Consider the following 23,275-nt stretch of genomic DNA (forward strand, 5'->3'; position numbering starts at 1 on the left):
TTGTCCAGGTGTTCCTTGAATGCAGTGAGAACCTCTGCCTCTTGCCCCTCTCCAGATCCCAGCCACCCTGAGGTGGAAAAGCTCCTCTTACCCCTTACCTTAAACCTCTGCCCCCACTAGTTTTTGGACACCTCTGTCATCCAATAGGCGTTAGACAAATCCAAGCTGTTTGTTTGACGTTCGTGATTTGTTGCTCCCAGACGTGACGGAGTGGACCTCTTGGTTCAACATCGACCATCCTGGCGGGAACGGGGACTTTGAGCGGCTGGAGGCCATCCGCTTCTATTACCGGGAGCGCGTGTGCGCGCGGCCGACGTCCATCGAGGCGCGCACCACCGACTGGGTGAAAGCCGAGCAAACCGGGGAGGTGGTCCACTCCAGCCCCGACAAGGGCTTCTGGTGTGTGAACAAGGAGCAGCAGCAGGGCAGAGTTTGCTCCAACTACCACATACGATTCAAGTGTCCCGTAGGTAGGCTGCCGGGCTCACTCTGACGCTGCTGCAGATGGTTCTTGCTCCGCGGGCTTTTTCTCTACAGATATGGGTGACCAGCGCGATCCCCAGCCCTACCCATCTCCCCACTGCCAACACCCCCAGCCACCCATTCCCACCCCAACCCTCCGACACCCCCATTCCCACCCCAACCCTCCGACACCCCCCACTGCCACCCCAACGCTCCGACACCCCCCACTGCCACCCCAACCCTCCGACACCCCCATTCCCACCCCAACCCTCCGACACCCCCATTCCCACCCCAACCCTCCGCCCCATTCCCACCCCAACCCTCCGACACCCCCATTCCCACCCCAACCCTCCGCCCCATTCCCACCCCAACCCTCCGACACCCCCCTTTCCCACCCAACCCTCCGACACCCCCCACTGCCACCCCAACGCTCCGACACCCCCCACTGCCACCCCAACGCTCCGACACCCCCCACTCCCACCCCAACCCTCCGACAACCCCACTCCCGCCCCAACCCTCCGACACTCCCACTCCTGCCCCAACCCTCCCCCCCATTCCCACCCCAACCCTCCAACACCCCCATTCCCACCCAACCCTCCGACACCCCCCTTTCCCACCCAACCCTCCGAAACCCCCCATTCCCACCCAACGATCCGACAACCCCACTCCCGCCCCAACCCTCCGACACTCCCACTCCCGCCCGAACCCTCCGACACCCCCTTTCCCGCCCCAACCCTCCGCCCCATTCCCACCCAACCCTCCGACACCCCCCATTCAAACCCCAACATTCCGACACTCCCATTCCCACCCCAACCCTCCGACACTCCCATTCCCACCCCAACCCTCTGACATCCCCTTTTCCCACCACAACCCTCCGATGCCCCCTTTCCCACCCCAACCCCCCAACACCCCCTTTCCCATCCCAGCCCTCTGACACCCCCACTCCCTCCCCAACCCTCCAACACTCCCCACTTCCAACACCTCCACCACACCACTTCCAATCCCCCACCCCATACCAACACCCCCACTCTCACCCCCAACCCCCCACCCACTCCCACTCCAACACCCCTACACCCAACTCCCATCTCCATCACTACCACCCCAAAAGCTCCCACCCTTCTCGCACCCCAACACCCCATCCCCAACCCCGTTCCCACTCCCATACCCCCCCCACTCCCACCTCCACCAAACCACCACCTACTCCTTTTCCTCCTTCAAGACTTCACTTAAAAGCTGCCTTTTTGATATTTGGTCACCTGTGCTAAAAATCTTTTTGGGCGTCAATATATTTGTCTGATAACCCTTAAAGCTCCTTGTGATGATTTTTGCTACACTAATGGGGCTACATAAATGTAAGTTGTTGTTGGGGGCACCACTTTGAACTGGGCGAGCACGTTGCGGCATTTAATCATGGTCTAAAGACACAGGCGCTGCCTTCAGCTTCTTTCTGTTTCCTCCGTCTGCAGTTCACACCCACTGGTCGCAGTGGTCAGAGTGGAGTCAATGTTCAGCCACGGCATGTGGTGGACCAGGTGTCCAAGCTCGGCAGCGCACTTGCACGAACAACATGCGTTTCCGGTACCTCACGCTTCCCAGATGCCAGGGAAAGGCCATCAAGCGGCGAGAATGCAGCATGCCCGCATGTCAAGGTGAGAGCGAACACACAAGAAAATAGGAGGAGTAGGCTGAAAACTCCCCTGCCGTTCAATATGATCACGGCAAATAAGCACCAGGTCTCATCTCCTCTTCTGTGCCAGTTCCACACAGCCCTCAATTCCCTGATCTTTCAAAAATGTGTCCACTTCCTCTGAATAGCTGCATTGATCTAGCTTCCACAACTCTCTGGGGCAGGGAATTCCAGAGATTCACCACCATCTGTGAGAAGAAAAGGTTAAGTTTATTGTTTGGTATTTACGGTTTATTGTAACATGTACTGAGGCACAGTGAAAAACTTTTACTTTGTGTGCCATCCAGACAGATTGTGCCATACATCAAGGTAGTAAAAAGAAAATAAAATGCAGAATATAGTGTCGCAGTTTCAGAGAAAGTGCAGTGCAGGTAGACAAGTAACTTGCAAGGGCCACAATGAGGTAGATTGGGAGATCAATGGGGAAGGATGGGGTCGGTTGCTACTTATAAATATCAGGATCCTCATTCATAGAAAATATTGCCACATGAGCAGAGCACGTTACACCACTCAGCCATTCTTGGAAGCTGAAAGGCATCACCCATTCAGGGGTGATTCTCAGCACAGGGTGGAGGGAGATTAGAATACAAACTATCCCTCTGGCATAAGAGTACTGATTCACCTGAAGGGAACATCAGAGAAGGAACAGACCATTCAGACCCTCAAGCCTGTTTTGCCAGTCAATTAAATCATGATTTATCTGTATCTTAACTCCATCCATCTGACTTGATTCCAAAGCCTTAAATATCCTCACCCAACAGTATTGTTGAACAATCTCAGAAATTTCCAGCTCAGCCTCAGTTTGGGGAGGTGGGGGTTCAAGGAAGGGGAAATGAGAAGAAAGTTCCAGATTCCCACTACCCTCTGTGCGAGGAAGAAGTTCCCAACATTACCTCTAACAATTGAGCTTCAATTTTAAGACATCACCCTTCCTGCTCTTGATACAACTACGCTTAATTCTGGGCACCATGTTTTTGGAGGGAGGGGTGATTATATTAGCCCTAGAGAAGATGCACATCAACTTATCAATTGACACTGGGGCTTAATGTGTCCACACAAGAGGGCATCTGACTCACCTGTCTGAGTAAACAGTCTATGAAAACACATTGTGCTGCTCTTCCACACCCCCCACCATGGTCCTGTTTCTAATACAAACCTCTGAAGCGCAGGTTCTGTTGATTGTCCAACTCACTGGTCTACACTGGTTCCCATTTCAGCAAAACCTCAATTTTAAAATTCTCACCTTGCCTTCAAATCCCTTCCATCCTGTCTTTGTAACGCTCTACATCTCAACAATTCCAGCCTCTTGTTCACCCTCGTTTTCCATTGGCATCTTGTGCCTTCCCTATACCCTGGAATTCCTTGTTCTGACCTCTTCTCCCCACTTTCTCTCTTTGCCCTTGAGATGCATCTTAAAACTTACATCTTTGACAAAGTTCTGGTCATTTGCCCCAAAGTGTGACTTGGTTCCAAATATGTCTTCAAAACCTGTCTGTCAGTGATTCACTGAAGGACCTTAGTGTATTTCACCATGGCACAGGTGCTACATAAAGTGATTGTCCACTGTTTTCCTTGAATGGGAAGTGTCCTGCTAGATTATTATTCTGTCATATTCCAGATCACCTTGTTCCACCATGGAGGGAAGATATCAGCCTGGGACAGTTGTAGCCCCTCACTCTGTTATGTCCTGCTCTTATGAATTTATTGATTCCATTTCTCCTGATCTGATTTTCAAGAGGCCCATTGGACAGAGTGGGGACCTTGGACTGCATGCTCAGTCACTTGTGGCAGTGGTCACTCCCTGCGCCGCCGAGATTGCTCCCGGACCTCGGATGAGCAGACTTGTGTTGGACGCCCAGCTGAAGTCAAAAAATGCATTGAATCACCTTGCTCAGGTACGGAACTGCGTCAGGGTGAGGCGAAGAATGTGGTGGGCAGGGGCTCTTGACCTGTGATGAGAGATTCTTGCGCTCACTCTGGTAGGTTCTCTGAGGGTTCAGGGGATTGGGGGCAGGGGCTGGAGGGCATCAGTCAACCCATCACAGGGTCACGACCCCACTTCAATAGTGACAGAAGAGCCCAAAGAAGTCCAAATAATGCAGAAAGCAAAAACTTCAGTCACTGTAAATCAGAAATAAAAGCAGAGTATGGTCATCAACTTCATTCTTCTCCACAGATGCTGCTTGACCTGCTGAGTATTTCAAGTGTTGTCTCTTTTTATTATAACTTAAACACATGTGTCAACACTAGCACTCTCCTCTGGTTTATCTTTGTAAAGCCTAGAAATTTCTAGAAAAATAATATTTTTTATCTTCAGGGATTTTCTGAAAGAAAGAAAATGGGATGAGTAGAAAATGTACTAAGCTGGGGCAATTAGATGCATTTCAAAAGGTTCACTGCCAGGAATGAACAAACAGTGTATGGTAGGTCAAGACTACTGCAGTCATAGTGGTTGGGACTTCTGTAATCAGTCCGCAGTCAGAACAGGTCATCTCTCCACAACTGGAGTGCACCTTCATTCCGTAGTCACTCTGTAGTCTCTCCACAGTTGCTTTGCAGTCAGTGTGTGCCATTTTTCTGCAGTGTTGCTTTTTAGTTGCTCCACAGTCACTCTTACAGTTAGAATGTACCAAGTCTCTGCAGGCCCTGTCTTCAGTGCATCAATTTTTAAAGAATTTTAGTGTGGTTTGGGTGGTTGTTGTTATTGGGCAGGTCACAGATTGTCCCGAGAAGCGATTGATCTAATCCTTGTACGAGTTGGTGTTTGTAGAGCGGGTATGGGGGTGGAAAGTAACAGGAAACATGTCAATTATCAGGGCAGAGACAGCAATGTTGATAAAAGCCAATGGGATTGTTTTCCTGCAGAGTGTCAGCTTGTGTGCACGATGGGCCGTGTGAATGAAGAATGCAATGGCTGCATTTGTGACCAACACATCCTACTGGGGACGGTCCGTTCTACAGATGGGGCACCCCTCACTGGCAGCAGGATAGCCATGGAGGACCAGCCCTTCGTGACGTTAACAACAACCGATGAAACTGGTTCTTTCCGGATCCCTGGAGTGTGTGCCCACACCCAGAATCGTGTGCTGGTCGAGCACAGAAAGTTTGTTCCTTCTGTATTCCGAGCTGTTCAGAACAGTACAGATGTTTCAGTGATCAAGGCAATTCTCACAAGAGTAGGTCAGTAGCCATCTCATACATTGCACCTGCTGACACATAGTAATCCTTTTCAATAACAAGGTAATTCTTTTGAAAAAATCGGAAGCAATGGGCTGTGAGACACAGCAGCAAGTGGCCATGATAGTTCAGTTCCTGGAATCATTCAAGTAGCATCTGTATCTCACCTCCAGTCAGCCAGCATTACTCCATTTCTCTGAAAACTTTGCAAAGCAAAAATCTATCTACTTTGGAACAGTTTCAATTGAAGGAAACGGATTTCAACAACCCCTTATGTGTTCAAAATTACAGTAAGGTCCCTGAATAATTGTAGTTGTGGATTTCTTATTCTGCCCATTGTAAAATGTTCAAGATTTTAATTGGAAGACATCCTACAAAGACCTGGAAAAAAAACAGAGATAGAGAAGGATTTTATTTTAGTATTGTGATCTGGGCGGTGAAAGTAGGTTCAATCAGAACTTACAAAAGAGGAATTGAATAAATACTTGAAGGAAAAAGTTTGCAAGATATTGAGGAAAAGTACAGGAGAGTGGGATTAATTGGAGAGCTAGTGTGGACATATGGAGCCAAATAGCTTCATTTATGATTCTGCTTCTCCAGACCCAGAGAAATGGCTCAAATGTGTAAAAGCCAAACCGTGTTTGGAGTTTGTGTTTAATCCTATCATGAATTCTGCCCTTGAAATGACAATATGACCATCACAATTTTGGATGTGCTTCCTCTAGGTTCTGATTGCTTTTCACTATCTCTCCCTCATACCAACAGAAAACCCTTACATAGTGAAACACCCAGAGACTAAAGTGCGATTTGAAGATCAGCAGGTGACCTTCTGTTGCAAAGCCACAGGAGCTCCAACACCACTAAAATATTTCTGGTGAGATTTTAAGATTTCATTACTTTAGCTCTCTGGCTGTGGGGGTGTGGTGGGTGTCAGCCAATGTAGGTTTTGAGCTTTTGCAGCATGACACTAAGACAAAATAGCCTTTGATTGGATTTCAATCCACATTTGAACATTCTTTCCCTCTTACACCCATGGCCGCAATGTGTACCATCTACAATATGGTAGTGTACCAGTTAATCCAATAGAACTTCTAAACCTAGGACCAAGAAAGACAAGGACAGCGGGCACATGGGAATACCTGCAGGTTCCTCTTCAAGTCACATACTATCCTGACTTAGAAATATATCACCATTCCTTTATCATCACTGGATCTAAGTCCTGGACCTCCCTCCACAACAGAATTCATGCAAACTGTGGCAATTTAAGAAGCTGCTACACCACTACCTGCCTCAGGGTAATCAAGGCTGCTGGTCTTGTTACTGAAGCAACATTGTAGGATTGGTGACTTCAGGATTGTGAATAACTGGAAAAAAAATCACAAAGGCACTTAAGATTAAAAACCATTATTTTTTCTTTGAGTACTTTTATTTAATCTTTATAAGACCGAGTAACAATGGTAGGGAGAGGATATTCATTCGACAGTCAAGAGTCATCCAATGAACTAATGAAGACTTTGCTCTCTATTTGTACGTGGGGGTGACTGAACCATGACATGACCAATAGCGGGGGTGCTGGGGTATAGTGAGTGGAGGGAGAAGGTCAATGATGAAATCTCCTGTAGTATTTGCAGTGAGAGTTGACAACTGCTTGGTTCTTACTTTAATGCTGATGTCTCATAATCCAGGATTTGACTGTTTATGTGGTGCATATTAGTGCTGTTATGCTTCTGATCTGAACATTACCCTTTGATTTTTGCTCAGGTATCACAATGGGACTCTCCTTGACACTAAGAATGAAGGCACTCTCGTGCTGAGGGACCTGAAGAGGTGGCAGGAAGGTGAATACTACTGTAATGTTACCAATGGGTTTGGTTTCATCAAATCAGCACCAGCAACACTCACAGTCATCGGTGAGTAACCAGAATCTAACCATTACTAAACGAATGTTAAACACTCAGTACTGGGACCCACAGTTCCTGTTACACCTGTGCATATAGTAGTGCTGGGACCTTCATTCTCTGTTGCAAACATACAGTCAGTGCTGGGATCCTCGGTCCCTGTTATACATACAAAGTCACTGCTGGGGCTCTGAACTGCAGTGACAGAATTCATCTTATTTTTCTCATCCCTTAGGCTTAACATCTCCTTTTGGTTCTACAGCTGTTGCCATCTGTACAGTGCCTTGTATATCCTAAAATACAGACCGTAAATACGAGTCTTCCTCTTCCTAGGGTCGGTTCCTGCTGGCTGGGGATGAGGCTGGGGATTGGGTGTGAGATAACACTCTCGTTCTCGAGTCGTCTGTGTGCTGTTGCCTTGGCTACTCATTTGTTTTACATGATGTCCGGAGACAGAAGTACTAAATGTGGGGAAAGTAATGAGGCATCAGAGAGCACTAAACACATTCCTGATACAATGGGTGATGCATCCCGCACTGTAACTGCGCCAACAGTTGCACGTTTAATTTATAAACCACTGAATAGATTCGTTCAGTCTTAATAATGTTTTGATAACTTGACCTATAAAACAACATTCATCTGGAATCATGCTCACACACAGTGTCTGAACTTCACAAAGCCCAGTCGCATTGTGGAGTTTCTTAGAATCCATGAATGATTGAGATGGAGACCATTCAGCCTATTGTGCCAGTGCTGGTTATTCAACTTCCAATATGTTGGATTCATATACTACCTTTCACATGTGAAGAACATTTGCATGTTTTTCTAAGAGCTCAGTGTCAGCTATGGCTCAGTGGGAAACAATCAGTCGGAGTCCACCTCTCAGAGACTTGAACACAGTCCAGATTAATGGTCCCAGTTCTGTTCCATGGGTGTGATGTTAAAGAGTGCTCTGCCTGCCCTCTCAAATTGACGTTAAAGATTTCACAAGAATATTTGAAAGAAAAGCATGAAAGTTCTCCCCAGTGTCATGGCTAATATTTATATTGATTTACATCTCGAGCAACCTCAATAGAACAAAGATTGTTATCACATTTCTGTGTGGGATCTTGTAGTGTGCAAATATACTGCTGCATTTCCCTGTATTACAGCAGTGTTTATATCAATAAAAATGAAACAACTCTTTAGTTGTAAACTGCATGAAGATAAGGTTGTGGAAAGTACTCTATGTGCAAACTTTTTTATATATCCAATAAAAACAAAGCAGGAAACCTCAGCAGGTCAGGCAGCATCTGTGGAGAGGGAAGCAGTTAAAGTTCCAAGTCAATGGATTTTTATCAGATCCAGGAAAAGATAGAAATTAAAGGTGTTATAAGTTGCAGAGGTGGAGGGAACATGGGGAATGTTTGCAATGGGCTTGAGACCGAGAGAGATCAAATGATCCAAATAATGGCTGAGGGAGGGTGGTGAAGGAATATTAAATACAACCAATCTCTCTGGAGGAGATGTAAATATAAAGAAGTGAATTAAACCCCTAGAACCATGTGATATAAAACCCTGCAGTTGTTGAAAATCTGAAATAAAATAAAATGCCAGACATACCCAAAAGGTCAGGCAACATCTGTAGAGAGAGAGGAACTTAGTTAATGTTACTGGTTGATGACCTTTCATCAGAACTGGACAGTTCTGAAATAAACTGGAAAGGATGAAGTTGTTGAGATTTTTGAGACAGCGCTTTAAATCACCCCATCATGTTAACTAACCATCCAGTCAGCTAACATGAAGCTGGGGATCAGTAAATAGCCGTAGAGAGAGTATTTGTGTTAAGCTGTTAATCAGTTTCATGCACCTCTTGCACTACTCTCCAAGTGGCTGCCTTTGACTGCGTGAGATCCATGTTCCAGAAGCCACTGGCCCGAGCCCAATATAAAGACAGTCTGTTATGTTTTCATAAACTGAATCCCAGTTGCCGGAGTAGGCACTAGGCATCGAGTAATCTCCCACTTCCTCAATGATCTGCTTATTATTAACAACCTTGTCAGGCTGATACTTCCTGTCCATTAATCTTGCACATGTAGTTTGGCTTTGTTCTTCTCCCATAAGCACGTAAAAAGTAAAAGCAGTTGTAGGCCATTCAGCCTCTCATGTTTGCTCTGACATTCAATGTAATCATGGTTGATCTGTTACTTTAGTGTCACTGCAGTAACCCCACATTCTATGATTGTTTCTTGTCTTCAATATACTCTGCAAATCAGCCTCCACAGCCATCCTTGATAGAGAATTCCAAAGATTTACTATCCTCTGGGTGAAGAAATTTCTCCTCATTTTGGTGCTGAATGACCTTTATTTTGAGATACTGATGTCTGGTTTTGCACACCCAGCCAGGGGAACCATCATCCCTGCATCTACCCAGTCAGTACCTGTAACTATTTGATACTTTTCAATGAGATCATCTCTCATTTCATTAAACGGAATACAGTACACACCTAATCTGTACTGACACCCCACCTTACCCCCCTTACCAGGAATCCATCTGGAACATTCACAGTATTCCCTCTATTGCAAGTGTATCCCTCCTTAGGTAGGGAGATCATACCTGTACACAATGTTCCAGATGCAGTCTCACCAGGACCCTGTATAATTGGAACAACACATCCTTAACCTTCTGCTTCAATCCTCTTATTATAAAGGTTAATATACTGCTTGTCTCCTTAATTGCGTGCAACAGCTTTTCCATGATTCCTGTACAAGGTTTCTCTCTTCTTCTCCATTGTAAAGTCAACATTTCCATTCAAGTCCCAGTTTGGTTGCAGACCTGGATCACTAGGAGGCTCTGTACAGTGACTGATGACTTCCAATTCAATTACCTTTCAGTGGATCAAAATAAAAAATGATCCCTGTGCTCATCAAATGAACCAGAACTTTAGGACTGGAGGCATGTGCTCATTTTCTGGCTGATCCTCACACTTAATGTATGAGGAAATAAGACTGAACTGTCTCGTTCGGGTGCTGCCCAAGTCTGAGAGGCAGAGGCTAGGCTTGCCAGCAGTGGAAGAGAACTGAATTGATGAACTCCAAACAAGCTGTCACACTTGCCTTCCTGTCTCAGCAGTACCTTGGTCACATATTGGAGCAATAATGATACATCCCTGTGTTTTCTCAGGAATGTGATGCAGAAGGAACTATTTGTTTCATCTTTAATTGTCAGGTGTCTAATGTGTTAGCAGAACTTATTATTATTGCTCAGTTGTCTCCCCTTTCCCAATGTCCTCGCACCTCTCCGTATGTTCCCACTAGCATATGGTTTCCTTCACTCACACCCAGCACTAAAATAAATATAGTAATTATTAGATTGATGTTTATTGAATCCTATTGTGCACAAATTAGCTGATGAAATTGTACTTCATTATCTGTAAAGCACTTTGGGATGAGCTTCCATTAGAACTTCACAGAATGTATAGCATGGAGACATGCTGACATTTGTCCTCATCCTTCAGCCACTACAGTCCTTGTGGGGAAGGTGCTCCCACATTAGTAGGCAGTTCCAGGACTTAGACTCAGTGACAATGAAGGACAGGCAATATATTTCCAAGCCGGGATGGTATGCGACCTGGAGAGGAATTTTGTTCCCACGCGCTGCTGCTCAGGATGGCAGTTTCTGGTCAAGACTGGTGTGGGACTGAAGTTGCACAAAGGTGCAGACTGATTCATGATGACAGGTTTCTGTCCCTAATGGACTGTAATAGGTCAGCTGAAGTGTAATTGATAATCTGATAACTTTTTGGCCACAGTTACTCGAATTTGTAGTTACGGATTTTAAAATTCATGTTCCAAGCTGCCACAGTGGGATTTGAACTTGCATTTTACCACATAGTTAATCTAGTCTCTGGACTACTTGACCAGTGACACTCTACCTTCTCTCCCTTCGTTGTCCACCCTGCATTACAAAATCTATCTCCGTTACTCCTCTTTTATCTACTACACCTGTACCCTCTCCTCAGCCTTTGTCCTACAGTCTTCTGGTACCTCGGAGAAAATCTAGAACAAGACATTGTTTCAGAGTATGGGCTCACCCATTTAAGATAGAGATGAAAAGGAATTTCGTTGCTTAGAGACTGTGGTTTTCTTAGAAAATCCCCTCTCCCAGCACACTGAGGCAGAGTTAATGAATATATTCATGGTTTAGGTAGACAGATTTTTGGTCTGTGAATATGGTTGGTGGTGTGGGGTAATCAAGACTTATGGGGAACAGGCAAGAGAGTGGAACTTGGGCCAAACTCAGATGAACAATGATTTTACTGAATGGTGCTACTGCTACTGTTATATTATTCTGAAAAGCATACATAAATGGATCTAGTTTTTCGTCTGTTATCTGGCCTTTGAAAGGTGGTTATTTCTGGGAAATTGCATCACATAAATCGGTAACCTAATGCTTCACACCATAGCAATAAGTATATTTCTAAGTCATTCTCTGCTGAGTTATTCAGGATAACACGTCATTACAAGGTGCAGATCTTTCTTCGTTTAGTCTGAATTGGCAGCACTCACTAGGATCTCCTGTTGAGGGAAGATTTCATAGGTTGGCTTTTGCTTGGAAATCCTTCCCCCCTTCATCCACCCTTATTTTTACTTTTAAGTTGACTGGGGTCCTTGTAAAAAATGGAAGGAGTTGCTGAAACCCACTCAACCTTTGACCTCTGCGGCCACTGGCGATTTGCAATTCACCTCAAGTCAGATTGAATTCTGCGGCAGCACCTAGAACAGTTGAGGAATAAAGCTGGGAGTTCTGATGAAGGGTCTCCCATCTAAAACGTTAACTGTTTCTCTTTTCACCTGCCTGACCTGCTGGGTGTTTCCAGCATTTTCTGTTTTTATTTCAGATTTACAGTATCTGCAGTTTTTAAAAATATTTTCAAGAAGTAAAGCTATAACTCTGTGGCCAATAATCATCAACAGAGGTCTTGTATACATAAATGTTGGATCTGGCAGTGGTTCAACCAACTTAGCCCCTCCCAGGCTGTGTCGCTGCATATCAATTTAACGTGGAAGAGGTTCAAAGAGAACGTTAGATTGTTTCACATAAATGGCTGTGTAAAATTTCCTAGCAAATCCGCCAGAAAACTATATACAAGCAAAAGCAAGGAAAAGTAACTGGTTTCAGGGTGTTGACAGATGTACAAGTTCTTGCCAATATAGAACAAAGTGCCCTTGTAGCAAAGCAGGGAGCTTGAACAAGGATGGAGCTACTACCAGGGATGCTCCTGGTGGCCATGCTGATGTTTATGGAAGAGATTTAAGGCATTTCTTAGGTATGAAGAGTTTCAATATTAGAGGTGTGTCAAGCTCACAGTAGATCTTAGCCCTTTTCCCAAGGGTAAGGGGTGTGGCTGGGGAAGCTTTGATATTGCAGAATGAACAAAATATAAACCAGAGAAAGAGAGAGGAAGAAAATCAATCATTACCTGCTCCTTTTTCAGGACTTCAGCTGGAGAGGAGGGTGGATGAAGGGGGGAAGGATTTCCAAGCAAAAGCCAACATATGAAACCTTCCCTCAACAGGAGCTCCTAGTGAGCGCTGCCAATTCAGACTAAACAAAGAAAGATATGCACCTCGTAATGACGGGTTATCCTGAATAACTCAGCAGAGAATGAAGTACTTAGAAATATACTTATTGCTATGGTGTGAAGCATTAGGTTACCGATTTATGTGAAGCAATTTCCCAGAAATAACCACCTTTCAAAGGCCAGATAACAGACGAAAAACTAGATCCATTTATGTATGCTTTTCAGAATAATATAACAGTAGCAGTAGCACCATTCAGTAAAATCATTGTTCATCTGAGTTTGGCCCAAGTTCCACTCTCCTGCTTGTTCCCCATAAGTCTTGATTACCCCACACCACCAACCCTATTCATAGACCAAAAATCTGTCTACCTAAACCATGAATATATTCATTAACTCTGCCTCAGTGTGCTGGGAGAGGGGATCTTCTAAAGAAACACAGTCTCTAAGCGAAGAAATTCCTTTTCATCTCTATCTTAAATGGGTGAGCCCATACTCTGAAACAATGTCTTGTTCTAGATTTTCTCACAGGGGAATATCATCTCAGCATCTATTGTGTCAAATCCTTTCAGAATCTTCTAAACACCCATGCGTACAGGCCAAACATACTTAACCTTTCCTCATAAACAACCCCTTCCTCCCAGAAATCAACCTAATGAACCTTCTCTGAACTGGTTCCAGTGCATCATTAAATAAGGAAACCAAAACTGTGTGCAGTCCTGATGAGGTGTGGCCTCATCAGCACCCTGGAAAGTTGTAACAAGACTTTTATATTTTTATGTTCCATCCCCTTTGTAATAAAGGCCACCATTCCATTTGCCTTTGTAATTACTTGTTCTACCTTCATACTAACTTTCTGTTCTTCAAAGACAGAAATCTACTTTTCTTACCTTGTCTGGCCTCTATGTGATTCTTAATTGTCTCCTTGCTCAGGGTGGACAATGAATCCTGGCATTCTCAGTAATGTTCACATCCTGTAAAGGTGTAAATAAATCAGAAAGCATGAGGCCATCCAAACCCCTATATACAGCAGCATTCTGCAGTGCTCTTCAGTTAAATAATATTCTGCTTTTCTATATCCCCATATATTGTCAGCAAATCTAGCTTTGTTACTGAAACGAAAGCAGAAAATGCTGGAAACACTCAAAGTCAGGCAGCATCTGTGCAAAGAGATTTCAGATTTGTAGCATCTGCAGTTTTTTTGATTTTCATTCGCAGGCTCCAATGCTCTTAGTCCCTTCCTCTGAATCATTAATTGTAAATAGATTTTAAATTGCACATAAGAGCAATTTGACCATATTAAGTCATAATGGTGATTGTTTTTAGGTGAAATTTTGCTCGCTGGGATAGAGGTAGGCGCTTCTGTTCCACCTTGTCTTCACATGTCTGATATGTCCCAGCATCAGGCATGCAACAGGCAACATCAAGGTCATGCTCCAAATCTTTCCTCCATTGCTGGCATAAGTCAGAGGTTTTGAGGGAAACCTATGACCTTTGCTGATAACTGAGAGAAAACCTAGGAACACAACATGGGGATCAGAACTGAAACTGCAGTTAAATGGTCTGCAGTGCAGCATTGCAGTTTTGCAAACAGCATCTCCCAGCCTGAGCTTTTTCACTGTCTGCAGCCTTTTTGTTCAAGTTATATCAGAGCTACTTCCTGTGATCTTTGCTCCTGTGATGAGCTTGCACCTTGCAGCGGTGCAGGGTACGGGAGTTAATCAGTGCACAACATGACGTGGAAAGTGCCCAGGCACACAGAAGCTCACTCTGTCATTCATGCCTTTTCTTACCTCCAAGGGACTTAGCTGCCATTGAGAGTACATTCAATATGGCAATGACAGGGCAACTATGAGGTCTGCATGCAGCTCCTGATAGGAACCGTGCAGGTCCTGTTTTAGAGCAAAATGCCTTTACTTTGCTATCATGTTTTTACCCAATTTCACAAACGTTTGTGGAGGCAGCATTGACCATTTAAGCGATATGCAGCACCTATTTAATGCACCAAAAGTGGATGAAAATCAATTTCTAGATTAGTGACTTTGGTTGAAGGTAAATATTAGCCAGGGACAATAGTAAGAGCTTCTGCTTCTCTTCAAATAATTCCAGGAGGTCTTTCACCATCTGGCACCCTCTTCTTAGCAAAACCATTGGAGAATAAGGGAGTTCTTATTCAGAAACAATATCTTTTGGGGCCCCACAGTGGCTTAAGAGCCCAATAGGAAGGGCCTCTTTCCCTTAGCAGAGGGGTCAGGAACCAGGGGATATCAATGTAAAATAATTTGAAGGATGAGGGGAGATGGGGAAACATTTTCCCATCCATATGATGGAAGGGAAATGCCGGAAGATGGAATAAGGCTGGAGCTCTTTCTCAAATGGCATGGTCATGATCGGCTGAATGGCCTCCTTTGTTGCATGTTTTCTATTCTATGATCCTATTCCACATTGCTTCATGTAGAGAATGAACTTTGGAAGTTGTGAGTTTTGCCCTAAAGGCAGACTTTGCCTTGTCTAATCACATTCCCTTGATTAAGAGGCTATTTGGTCCATCATGCCTGTGCAAGCTCTTAGAAAGATCATTTAAATTGATCCCAATCTCTGCTCTTTCTCCACAGCCTTGTTTTTTGTTTGATTTTTTTTTAACTCATTCATTCAATTCCCTTTTGAGAGTTTGTTAAATCTGTGTCTACCACCCTTGCAGGAGAATATTAAATTGGAGTAGAGCAAATTACAAGAGCATTAGGCAGGAACTAGGAAGAGTTAACTGGGAACAGCTGTTTTTGGGCAAGTCTACATCTGACATGCGGAAGATGTTTAAAGACCAACTGCACGGAGTACAGGACAGGTATATTCCAGTAAGAAGGAAGGACAAGGACGGCATAGTAAGGGAACCTTGGATGTCGAGAGAAGTGGTGAATTTAATCAAGAAGAAAAAGGAAGCATATGTAAGGTTTAGGAAGCTAAAATCAAATGGAGCCCTTGATGATTATAAAGAAGTTAGAAAAGAACTCAAGAAGGGAATCAAGAGAGCCAGGAGGGGCCATGAAAAGTCCTTGACAAGTAGGATTAAAGAGCATCCCAAGACATTCTATATGTGCATAAAGAGCAAGAGGATAACTATGGAGAGGGTAGGACCACTCAAGGATAAAGGAGGGAATATGTGCTTGGAGGCGGAGGATGTGGGCGAGGTCATAAATGAGTACTTTGCCTTGGTATTTATCAAGGGGAAGGACGTGGAGTCAGTGTGGAGTGTGCTGATATGTTAGGGCATTTTGAGATAAAGAGATAGTGTTGGGTCTCTTAAAGAACATTAAGGTGGATAGGTTCCCAGGGCCTGATGGGATATACACTCGGTTATTGAGAGAGGTAAGAGATGAGATTGCTGGGGTTTTGACCAAGATTTTTGTGTCCTCTCTAGCCACAGATGAGGTCCTGGAGAACTAGCAAGTAGCTAATGTTGTTCTGTTATTCAAAAAGGGAATAGGGATAATCCTGGAAACTAGACCAGTGAGTCTCATGTCAATGAAAGGGAAGCTATTGGAGAGGATTCTTACGGATAGGATTTATGAGCATTTGGAAAACAATGGCCTAATTAGGGACAGTCAACATGGCTTTGTGCAGGGCAAGTCGTGTCTTACTAACTTGACTGAGTTTTTCGAGGAAGTGACAAAGGTGATTGATGAAGGTAGAGTAGTGGATGCTGCCTACATTGATTTTAGTAAGGCATTTGACAAGGCCCCTCATGGTAAGCTCATCCAGAAGATTAAGGTGCATGGGATCCATGGTGACTTAGCCATTTGGATTCACAATTGGCTTGCCCATAGAAGACAGGGTAATGGTCGATGGGACTTATTCTTGCTGGAGGTCAGCGACTCATGGTGTTCCTCAGGGATCTGTACTGGGAACTCTGCTGTTTGTAATATATATAAATGACCTGGATGAAAATGTAGATAGGTGGGTTGGTAAGTTTGCAGACGATACAAAGATTGGTGGTGTTGTGGATAGTGTAGAAGATTGTCAAAGGATACAGCGGGATATAGATCAGTTGCAGATATGGGCAGGGCAATGGCAGATGGAGTTTAATTGAGCCAAAAGTGATGTATTTCACTTTGGGAGATCAAACGTAATGGGACAATACACCGTTAATAGCAAGACCCTTAAGTCTGCTGATGTACAGAGGGATCTTGGGGTCCAGATCCGTAGCTCCCTGAAAGTGGCTGCACAGGTTGATAGGGTGGTAAAGAAGGTATATGGCATGCTTGCTTTTATTAGTCGAGGTACTGAGCTCAAGAGCTGGGAAGTTATGTTGCAGCTTTATAAAACTCTACCTAGGCCACATCTTGTGTATTGCATTCAATTCTGGTTGCTCCATTATGGGAAAGATGTGGAGGCTTTGGAGAGGGTGCAGAAGAGGTTTACCAGGATGCTGTCTGAATTAGAGGGCATGTACTATAAGGACAGGAGAGGCAATTATTTTACACAGAGAGTGGTGGGTGTCTGGAATGTGCTGCCTGGGGTGGTGGTGGAGGCAGATACAATGGAGGCACTTAAGAGGCTCTTGGAGGCATATGAATGTGCAGAAAATGGAGGGTTATGGACATTGTGTAGGCAGAAAGGATTAGTATAGTTAGGCGTTTAATTAGTTCAGTGCAACATCATGGGCCGAAGGGCCTGTTCTTGTTCTGTACTGTTCTATGTTCTAATAACTCCTCACAGCACAGGTAGAGGCTGCTTGCTCTTAGAAAGATCATTTAAATTGGTCCCAATCTCTGCTCTTTCCCTACAACCCCGCATTTTTAAAAATGTTAGTATTCATTCAATTCCCTTTTGAGAGTTTGTTAAATCTGTGTTAACCACCCTCGTTACAGGTCATCATAACTTACTGTGTAAAAATGTCTTTAAAAATCTCCTCAGCTCTGGTATTCTCTGGTTTTCAACCCTCCTGCCACAGGAAATGATTTCTTCTCATTTTCATTGTCAAAATTCCTCATAAATTTGAACAGCCAATTAAAGCCCCCATGAGTCTTTCCTCTTCTTAAGCGAACAATTGCAGTTTCTCTGATCTCTTTCCTGAAAAGGTTTAGATTATGAGGAAAGTTATTACAAACTAGGCTTGTATTCCCTCGAAGATTAATGAGTGATGGTGATCGAGGCTTTAAGATCATGAATGGGTTTCAGAGAAGCACATTGTGCTGGAAGGGGATTCTACAAGAAGGAAAGAGCTAGGCCAATCAGGAGAGAAATTAGAAAATATTCTTTCACGCAAAAGTTACTTGACATGCAAAACTCTCACCCACTCATCGCAATGGATGCAAGATTTGTCATTTAAGATCTGAGATTAATTAACTTTTACTGTCAAAGAGTATTTGAGAATATGAAGCCAAGGTTGGTGGACTGAATTAAGATAACAATCAACCATTGGTTTACTGAGCAGCAGAAAAACCTTGAGGGGCTGAATAGTCTCCTATGCAATTGTGGTGGAATGCATGTACTATGTCTTTGTTGTCCTTAACTAAGGAAGGTCAGACTTGCCATGGAGACAGTACATAGAGGTTCCTTGGACAAAATTCTGATGGGGGGGGAGCGGTGGTGGTTGGCCCATGAGTAAAATGGCCTGGACACTCTGGAGTTGAGAAAGTAAGAATGTTTGATGGGTAGATGCTGATAAAAGTTTTCCCTTTGAGACCTGTACACTTTTCCAGTTCTGGTATCCTGCAAATCCCTGATCTTGATCACTCCACTATTGGTTGCCGTGCCCCTGGCTGCCAAAGCCCTAAGTTCTGGAGACACAAGAGACTGCAGGTGCTGGAATCTGGAGCAACAAACAATCTGCTGAAAGAACTCAACGGGTCCATCAGCATCTGTAGGAGGAAAGGAATTGTCGATGTTTCGGGTAGAAAAACCCTGCATCCTGGGTGCTGCTGCTCTAATTGTTGCTCTTGATCAGGTAACTGAGCATGTTTGGGATAAACCTTCACACCCTTGATCATTTGGGAATCTGCAGACGTTTTGAAGGGACACTGTGATTTTTTTTCCCTCCACCTTTATTTAAAAGTTTCCAAAGTGAACATTAGCTCAACAAATACATTTGATTGAATAAGTGACAGGATGTTACACAGTTGACAGGTATATCAGGAAGTCACAAGTCAAACTGCAAATGAATACACCACAATCCCAGGGAGTAATGCACCATAAAGGCAGGGATACGAATGTCTGCAGATTCCCAAATGATCCAGCGGGTGAAGGTTTATCCCAAACAAGCTCAGTTAGTTGATCAGTTAGCAAGGGCAACAATTAGATCACCATCACCTGTGATTCAGGGTTTTGACCCAAAACATTGACAATTCCTTTCCTCCCATAGCTGCTGCTTGACATACTGAGGTCCTCCAGCAGGTTGTTTGTTGCACCTAAATTCTGGAGTTCCTTCCCTAAACTCTCTGCCTTCCTAACTCTCCTTAGCTCCTTGCCCTTCCATGAAGCTTTTGGTCATTTGCCCTAATGCCAATCCTTGTGTGCCTGCTGCGCCGTAAAGCCCCTTGAGATGTTTTGTATATTAAAGAGGTTATTTAGAATACATACTGTTGTTGCTGAATAGCCTGTTTCCCAGCTGCAAACACTGACCTTATCTCTTTGTGTTTATATAACTTTTTCCTCAGCCAAAGGACAACCAAATTGCAAGTCAAAACCACTGGAGCACTTCATCAAACTGCCCGGGGACTGTTTCCAGGCTGCTACCAATTCCTTCTACTACAATGTCAGGAAGTGTCCCAATGTAGGTTGCACTGGTGATCTGGGCGATGAGCTCCGCTGTAAGGACAACACCAACTACTGCTGTGGGGTGAAGCGGACAGAGTACAAGGAGATCACCTGCCAGGGATACACCCTTCCTGTCAAGGTGGTAGCTAAGTGTGGTTGCAGGAGGTGCACGGAGCCCAAGGTGTTGGTCCAAGGCCAGGCAGTGGCGGCGGATAATGGGGAGCCCCTACGCTTTGGACAGATCTTCATTGGCGGTGAGCACGTTGGCCTCACTGGCTACAAGGGGACCTTCACCATTCAGGTGCCTCAGGAGACAGAAAGGCTTGTTGTGCAGTTTGTGGACAGGCTGGGCAAGTTTGTAGACACAGTTAAAGTCTTTCCCTTTGACCGCAGGAGTGGCGCGGTGTACTTCAAGGTTAAACTCTTGAGAAAATCAGAAACAATTGAAGTTGATTCCACTAAAGGTATCACCATACCTCTGGGGGAAATGGAAGGGGAGGACACCATTGGAGAGATTGAAATTCCACCCAATTCCTTCCGTCGAAGCAATGGGGAGAGTTACAGTGGAAAGGTCAAAGCTACTGTGACTTTTCTGGACCCGAGGAATATCAGTCTGGCTATGACTGCTTCGAGTGATCTCAGCTTTGTGGACAATGAGGGCAATGTTCAACCACTGAGGACCTATGGCATGTTCTCGGCAGACTTCCGAGAGGAATCATCCAACCAGCCGCTAGATGCAGCCGGAGTGCAGGTTTACCTGGACACAGCTAGTGTCAAGATGCCTGAGCACGTGCAGAAGATGAAGCTGTGGTCACTGAACCCGGACACGGGTTTCTGGGAGGAGGAGGGCCTCTTCCACATCCAGAAGAAGAAGCGGAACAAGCGTGAGGAGAGGACGTTCCTGATCGGCAACATGGAGATCCGGGAGCGGCGGCTGTTCAACCTAGATGTTCCTGAGGGCAGGCGTTGCTATGTGAAAGTTCGGGCCTACATGAGTGAGAAGTTCCTGCCTGGAGAGCAGCTGGAGGGAGTGGTGATATCACTGATTAACCTCGAGCCATTGCCTGGCTATACAGCCAACCCTCGGGCTTGGGGGCGATTCGACAGTGTAATAACCGGGCCCAATGGAGCTTGCCTTCCCGCTTTCTGCGACGCTGCCCGGCCGGATGCCTACACAGCTTATGTCACAGCCACTCTTGGTGCTGAGGAGCTGGAAGCCGCTGCCTCAAGCCCTAAAATGAACCCCAACATAATTGGGGTGTCTCAGCCCTTCCTGGGCAAACTGGACTACCAGAGAACCGACCACAAGGACAAGCAGCTGAAGAAAACTGCCTTTAAAATTAATCTCCCTAAGCCCAATGCAAACAACATTGACGAGACCAATGGTCCAATATACCCATATCAAAACATGAGAGACTGTGAGGACGCCCCAGTCTCGGCCAACCACTTCAGGTTTTACAAAGTGGAAAAGGACAAGTACGAATACAACGTGGTTCCTTTTGAGGAGAATGACTTGACCAGTTGGACTGGTGACCACCTTGCTTGGTGGCCGAACCCACAAGAGTTCCGGGCCTGCTACATCAAGGTCAAAGTGAATGGACCGGAGGAGGTCATGGTGAGGTCGCGCAATTACGGTGGCACTCACCCAGAGACGACGGGGCAGCTGTACGGTATCCGTGACACGCGCAGCGTCCATGACCTGGTCAGGGCGAGTGTTTCATCGGCTTGTGTTGAGTTCAAGTGCGGCGGCATGCTGTTCGACCAAAGCGCGGTGGACCGCACCCTAGTGACGCTGATCCCCCAGGGCAACTGCCGTCGAACTGCAATTAACAGCCTGTTGCAGGAGTACCTGCGCAGACACCCGCCACTGGCCGTGAACAACGACACAGCAGCATTCAGCATGCTGGCCCCTGTTGACCCATTGGGCCACAACTACGGCATCTACACTGTGACCGACCAGAACCCCAGGCTGGCCAAGGAGATTGCCATTGGCCGCTGCTTTGACGGCACCTCCGATGGCTTTTCCCGAGAGATGAAGGTTAACGTGGGCAACGCCCTGACCTTTAGCTGTCAGGAGAAGGCGGTGACCCGGCAGAGCCTCTTCCAGCGTATCCAGAACTCCCCGGCTGAGACCATAGCAGAAATTGGGGCGGAAATGAGGAGAATGGTCCAAACACGACCCGCCCAGTCACGGATTGTGGCCTATCCCTCGGGGCAAAGGAATCGCCGGACCAGGGGAAGTGAGCGGAAGAGTAGACCGGCCCGGCAGTAGACAGGATGGACTTCCCTTGACCCTTAAGTGGCAGGCTTATTGTAAAAATCTGTACATACTGAACTCTATAGTGACTGCAGCTTGTTTTCTAAGTGACTTTTTTATATTTTGAGTCAAGAAATGAAGAATTCTTCGGCAGGGGACACAGGCAAGGAAAACCACACCCAGTTCTGTAACACGGACGTTTCATTGGAACACCTCACGAGCTAAATTTTTCATCCTTTCACTTCTGGGATCCAAGGCTGAACAAGAACATAAACTGATGGGGTGGGAGTTTTTGATTCTGGGTGGTCACGGGTTTCTATGTGACATGAACCCAGAGTGGTACTAGGTTATGAGGTATGTGCAGGTGGGGAAGGAGTTGGAGAGAAAGTCTCAAGCTACTACATAGTGGAGGTGATCCTGCAGCTCAGAACTCCTCATTGGGACACACTGATGCTCTCTCTCCATTCAGTGGGACACTCATTGTCAGGAGTGGCTTGGGGGTTAGTGCCTCTGATTGATGGGACATTTTAGATGGAATTTAGTTAGAGTGATCTGGTGGTGTGCTGGACAGTGTTATTGGACTTACAATTCAGAGGGGCAGGCATTTGAAATCTTGCTGTGGCAGTCTGAGAATTCAAACTTGTTTGCTTCAAAACCTGTTAACAAATAGCTGGTGTCAATAAAAGCAACAATCAAACTGCCCAAATAAAGATCCAGAAGGAAACCTAGCATCCTTCCCTGCTTTAGGTCTGTGTGCAGCTCCTGATTGAGAGACCAGTCTACAGCACTGATGATCAGGGGTACTGCTGGGAAGGATAGAGGCATGGGGTGGGGGGGGGGGGGGGGGGGGGGGGGGGGGGGGGGGGTGGGTGCAGATTGCTTCAAGGACAAGAAGTAAGCTTCTTGTTCTTTTCAAGATCCATTGTAAAACAGAAGGGTGCTCTGCTGAGGAAATATTGCAGTTTAGCTAAACTCTGCAGCAGAGAGACTTGGTACAAAGCAGATTGTATTCGAGATATCTCCTCTGTGTTTTAAATGGTTCAGGTGCTTGGCTGTGTACTTGCCACATGAATCAAACTCATCTGTGATTCGGGCACATCTTGATTAACACATAAGCACAAACTTTGTCCACTGTGACTGAAAAGTAGCTCCCCTCTGGGCCCTCAATATTGGAGTGAGTTACTTGAGAGCTAGAAGGTTGGACAAACTTGGATTGTTTTCTCTGGAATGTCAGGAAGTTGAGGGCGACCGGATAGAAGTAAGTAAAATTATGAGGAGCATAGATAGGATAGATAGTCAGAGTGTTTTTTCCCCAGGGTGAAAATCTCAAATACTAGATGGCACAGCTTTAAGGTGAGAGGGGAAAGTTTAAAGGAGATTTACAAGGCAAGTTTTTTTACACACAGAGTGGTAGGTACCTGGAACGCGCTCGCAGGGGAAGTGGTGGAAGCAGATACAATAGTAATGTTTAACAAGT

General features: G+C 45.4%; 1 protein-coding gene across 1 annotated transcript in view; it reads left to right on the plus strand.

Moving 5' to 3' along the window:
* The window catches only part of cilp2 (cartilage intermediate layer protein 2), a 29,606-nt gene extending 7,793 nt beyond the window's left edge, over nucleotides 1-21,813 (plus strand). The window contains exons 3-9 of the mRNA XM_052038281.1: nucleotides 201-470; nucleotides 1,929-2,111; nucleotides 3,886-4,056; nucleotides 5,015-5,329; nucleotides 6,092-6,200; nucleotides 7,088-7,236; nucleotides 19,442-21,813. Coding sequence (XP_051894241.1) covers nucleotides 201-470; nucleotides 1,929-2,111; nucleotides 3,886-4,056; nucleotides 5,015-5,329; nucleotides 6,092-6,200; nucleotides 7,088-7,236; nucleotides 19,442-21,813 — 3,569 coding nt within the window. The remainder of the gene's footprint in view (nucleotides 1-200; nucleotides 471-1,928; nucleotides 2,112-3,885; nucleotides 4,057-5,014; nucleotides 5,330-6,091; nucleotides 6,201-7,087; nucleotides 7,237-19,441) is intronic.
* The last annotated feature ends 1,462 nt before the right edge of the window (nucleotides 21,814-23,275 follow it).

The sequence above is a fragment of the Pristis pectinata genome, chromosome 24, assembly GCF_009764475.1.
Source record: "Pristis pectinata isolate sPriPec2 chromosome 24, sPriPec2.1.pri, whole genome shotgun sequence".
Lineage (NCBI taxonomy): Eukaryota > Metazoa > Chordata > Chondrichthyes > Rhinopristiformes > Pristidae > Pristis > Pristis pectinata.